This window comes from Sus scrofa, chromosome 2 (genome assembly GCF_054392235.1).
Source record: "Sus scrofa isolate SSC_HxYL_T2T_F1_AM1 chromosome 2, Sscrofa_HxYL_maternal_Yorkshire_Landrace_v2.0, whole genome shotgun sequence".
NCBI lineage: Eukaryota > Metazoa > Chordata > Mammalia > Artiodactyla > Suidae > Sus > Sus scrofa.
Window position 1 is genome coordinate 160,418,354 of NC_139384.1, and position 4,583 is coordinate 160,422,936.

General features: G+C 54.1%; 1 protein-coding gene across 2 annotated transcripts; it reads left to right on the plus strand.

Moving 5' to 3' along the window:
• Positions 1-727: 727 nt before the first annotated feature.
• ADRB2 (adrenoceptor beta 2) lies at positions 728-4,370 on the plus strand. 2 transcript variants are annotated; one of them, XM_085009693.1, is made up of 2 exons: positions 728-2,049; positions 4,162-4,370. In XM_085009693.1, the coding sequence occupies exons 1-2, from the start codon at positions 861-863 to the stop codon at positions 4,236-4,238; spliced, it is 1,266 nt and encodes a 421-aa protein (XP_084865819.1). In that variant the 5' UTR covers positions 728-860; the 3' UTR covers positions 4,239-4,370.
• Positions 4,371-4,583: the final 213 nt, after the last annotated feature.

Below are 4,583 nucleotides of genomic sequence, written 5' to 3' on the forward strand. Positions count from 1 at the left end.
GACTTTGTGGTTCTGGGTGCTGCTGGGTTTGTTCCTGGCCACCTCTCTGCGTTAGTTAAGGTTGACTTTGCGCCGATTTGCTTGTGTGTGTGTGTGTGTGTGTGTGTCTGCGCGCGCGCACACGCGCGTGTGCTTGTCGGTGTGCTGGATGGGTGTGTCTGCGTGTCGGTGGCTGTGGCTCCGTCTAAGTCCGTGCACGTCTGCCAGGTGAATTGTGCCTGTCCGTGCGTGTCCTGGCGGGCACTCTCATTCTCGTCTATTTCCGAATAGGAGGGAGTGCCTGCGCACTACCCTCTGCCCAGGGTCCTCAGGCCTCACGACAAGCCCGGGCAGGCAGGTAGCAGCCACAGAAGACTGCGCAGCTCCCAGCTCGCTGGTAAGCGGCACCCCCCAACTTCAGCTTCAGCCCTGGGGCCAGCCTGGGTAGCCTGGAGGGAGTGGCGACGGGCCGGCAAGGAGCAGCGGGCCCCGCCCGGGCCAGCCCCAGGAGGAGGCGGGAGAGGGAGGGAAGGGGCGGGGGGGGGGGGGGCCTCGCCCCTTTGGGGCTTCCCGCGCGCCATTGGTCCCAAGTTGGAGCACGTCACGGGGAGGGCAGTTCCCCTCAAGTCCTGTGCACATAACGGGCAGCGCGCACTCCGAGGCGGCTTCTCCGGAGCGCAGGCAGAGACCCGCCGGCACTGCGAGCCTCCAGCACCCCGGGAGCTGAGTGCACCACGCGCCCCCTCCACACCCACCCCACGGCCGCTGAATGAGGCTTCTAGGCGCCCGCTCGCTGCCCGCAGCCCCCCGCCGGAGGTCGGCCCGCTGAGGCGCGGCGGGTGCGCCGGCTGCCAGCGCGCTCACCTGCCCGCCTGCGCGCCATGGGGCAGCCCGGGAACCGCAGCGTCTTCTTGCTGGCGCCCAACGGAAGCCATGCGCCGGACCAGGACGTCCCACAGGAGCGGGACCAGGCATGGGTGGTGGGCATGGCCATCGTCATGTCGCTCATTGTCCTGGCCATCGTGTTTGGAAACGTGCTGGTCATCACAGCCATCGCCAAGTTCGAGCGTCTCCAGACGGTCACCAACTACTTCATCACCTCCCTGGCCTGTGCTGACTTGGTCATGGGCCTGGCGGTGGTGCCCTTTGGGGCCAGCCACATCCTCATGAAAATGTGGACTTTCGGCAGTTTCTGGTGCGAGTTTTGGATTTCCATTGACGTGCTGTGCGTCACGGCCAGCATTGAGACCCTGTGCGTGATCGCCGTGGATCGCTACCTTGCCATCACGTCCCCCTTCAAGTACCAGTGCCTGCTGACCAAGAACAAGGCCCGGGTGGTCATTCTGATGGTGTGGGTCGTGTCGGGCCTTATCTCCTTCTTACCCATTAAGATGCACTGGTACCAGGCCACCCACCGGGAAGCCTTAAACTGCTATGCAGAGGAGGCCTGCTGCGACTTCTTCACCAACCAGCCTTACGCCATCGCCTCTTCCATCGTGTCCTTCTACCTGCCCCTGGTAGTCATGGTCTTCGTCTACTCCAGGGTCTTTCAAGTAGCCAGAAGGCAGCTCCAGAAGATCGACAAGTCTGAGGGCCGCTTCCACGCCCAGAACCTCAGCCAAGCGGAGCAGGATGGGCGGAGCGGGCCGGGACATCGGAGGTCCTCCAAGTTCTGCTTGAAGGAACACAAAGCCCTCAAGACGCTAGGGATCATCATGGGGACGTTCACCCTGTGCTGGCTGCCCTTCTTCATCGTCAACATTGTGCACGGGATCCATGACAACCTCATCCCCAAGGAAGTTTACATCCTGCTAAACTGGGTGGGCTACGTCAACTCGGCGTTCAACCCCCTCATCTACTGCCGGAGTCCAGATTTCAGGATGGCCTTCCAGGAGCTTCTGTGCCTGCACAGGTCTTCCCTGAAGGCCTATGGGAATGGCTGCTCCAGCAACAGCAACGGTAGGACTGACTACACAGGGGAACAGAGTGGCTGTTACCTGGGGGAGGAGAAAGACAGCGAACGGCTGTGTGAGGAGCCCCCAGGCCCGGAAGGCTGTGCACACCGGCAAGGTACTGTGCCCGATGATAGCACTGATTCACAGGGGAGGAACTGTAGTACAAATGACTCCATGCTGTGATGCAGGTGTCTACTTTCTAAGCGCCCCTTTCCCTCCCAGCCAAACACTAAACAACTCGAGTGTGATGAATTTAGAATGAACGTCTATAGAGATGTGCAGGAGGAGGAACATCCTTCTGCCTTTTTATTTTTTATTTTTTTAAGTTGTAAAAAAGAGAAAACATTATTTGAGTGATTGTTTCTTGTACAGTTCAGTTCCTCTTTGCATGGAACTTGTGTAAGTTTATGTCTGCAGGCCTTCGGTCCCAGAGGACGTGGGGCTGGTATGTTTTGATGACTTTTCCGCATATCTACCTCATTGATCAAGTATTAGGGGTAATATATTGCTGCTGGCAATTTGTTTCTGAAGGAGACCTTCCTTCCTGCACCCTTGGACTGGAGGATCTTGAGTCTCTCGGACCTTTCAGCTGTGAACATGGACTCTCTCCACCCCTCTTATTTGCTCAAACGGGGTGTTGTAGGCAGGGATTTGAGGGGCAGCTTTGGTTGTTTTCCTGAGCAAAGTCTAAAGTTTACAGTAAATAAATTGTTTGACCATGACTTCATTGCACCTGTTTCTCCAAAACCCCTTGACTGGAGTGTGGTTCCTCCCCCACTGGAAACCGCAGGTAACTATTTATAATAAGTGCCCAGTGACTTAATGTGGAATGACACAGGAATGACATGCACTGATTGCTTAACCCTTTTGTTTGCCTTTGAATCTGCGGCTGCAAACCTGTCTCTCTCCTACTGCTGATGTCCCCCTAGCAGTCTGTCCGCTCCCAGCGTAGTTCATCTCGCTCTTCCTATGCACAGTGTTCTGTGTCGTTACATCAGAAACACTGACTCATAGGAACAGAGTTATGTCCCTCTGTGTGCCCTCACCACCCACCTTTCAGTTCTGCTGGTTTCTGCTTGTTTTTATCTTTACCGTGTCTTAGGGTAGAGATCTTTGTAGTACATCAGGGCTTGGCATTTTAAGGATAAGGAAGTTCTTGTGAAAATACTCACACAAAGCTTGGTAACTCCAAGGGAAATAAAAAGGCCATGGGATGTAGGGGGAAAGCTGGAGAACACTTAACTGGTGAACGGCTCATGACCAAGAAACAGGGTTGACCCCTCCTTCTCTGTCCTGCTGTGCCTCCTGTCCCCCCTTCCCCGACTCTAGTCACCAGTATAAATCCAGATTTATCAACCTCACAAGATTAACATTTTCAGCTAATAATTCTAATAATTCTCCAATGTTGAGGGCTGTCCTATACACCGCCAGGTGTCCAGCAGCATCCCTGGCCTCTTCCCACTAGACGCCAGGAACACCTCCTGAGTTGTGAAAACCAAAAATGTCTGCAGACATTTCCTAATACCCCTCCCTTAAGGAATGAAATTTCCCCTGGTTGAGAACCTCAGTTTTAAACTTCAAAAATCTAAACAGATTTTTAGATTCTGCCTAATGTAACCACTTTATTTTGCAGGGCGTCAGAGAGGGATTTTTTTCGCCATTAACCCAGACCCCAGGGCAATGTTCTTCCCCTCCATCAGGCCACCTTCCAAGCCTACTCCCCTGCTGCCCAGACACGGACGGGGAGACTGAGCTGCTGGGGAGGGTTTATCCATGAAGGCAAGGCCCATGAGCCGCGACTGCCTGTTTGTGGAGAGACGATCATACTGTCAAGAGGCAGTAAGGGAAAATCACAAAAGTAAACACATTTCTTCTCCCACCCCTTTCTATTTTTGCCTGGGTGTCTGAGCCAGCGCTTGGCCCAGGTTTGACCGAGTAGATCGTCCTCCTTGGCAACGCCAGCCTGGAGAGATCAACCTGCAGGTTCACTGCCACTTCACACTCTCATGAAGCTGACTCCACTTCTTTCTTCCCTTCCCTTCCCTTCCCTTCCCACCCAAGGTCTCCGACCAGAAAAGCATGTGTCTTCTCTACTTCCTCTCAGTGCAGTGATGGGGTGTCTGGATGAGTACTGAGCTCTCAGGAGAAAGTTGGGAGCCTGTTTTTCTAGAATATGCCTCCACACATTGGAGAGTGTGCCGTTCAGCACTTCTGCTTTTTCTCCAAGGGCTTTCATACCCATTATCACATGCTTCCCCTGCTCTGGGCCCTACACTCAGAGATGCAGGCAACTTCTCCAGCTAATCTTCACACTCCTCATAGGCTCAGGGGATCTCAGACTTGGAAGAGAAAGCACAGAAAGCATCTGACATCCAAAGAGAAGGGGGAAGATCAGCCCAAGGTAAGAAGCCAAGGATGTCAGAGTCAGGGCTAATGCCAGGCAACCCAGCTGTCGTGCCCAGAATTGGTGTATTCTCTCTACCACGTTATCATGGGATTCTGCCCTCACTCTCAATCGCGGAAGCTTTTCCTTGGGACTGGCACATTAACCAATTCATTTCTGCAGACGTTAACATTTCTTTCAGGTCCGTAATACAAAACACAGGCAATAAACAAATAATGTGCAGTAGGGACAAGAGAATCATTCCT

Coding starts and splice junctions, on each gene's coding strand:
- ADRB2 (XM_085009693.1), top strand. CDS start 861: ATGGGGCAGCCCGGGAACCGCAGCGTCTTCTTGCTGGCGCCCAACGGA. Junction 2,050..4,161: donor AGGCTGTGCACACCGGCAAG/GTACTGTGCCCG, acceptor TTTTTCTCCAAG/GGCTTTCATACCCATTATCA.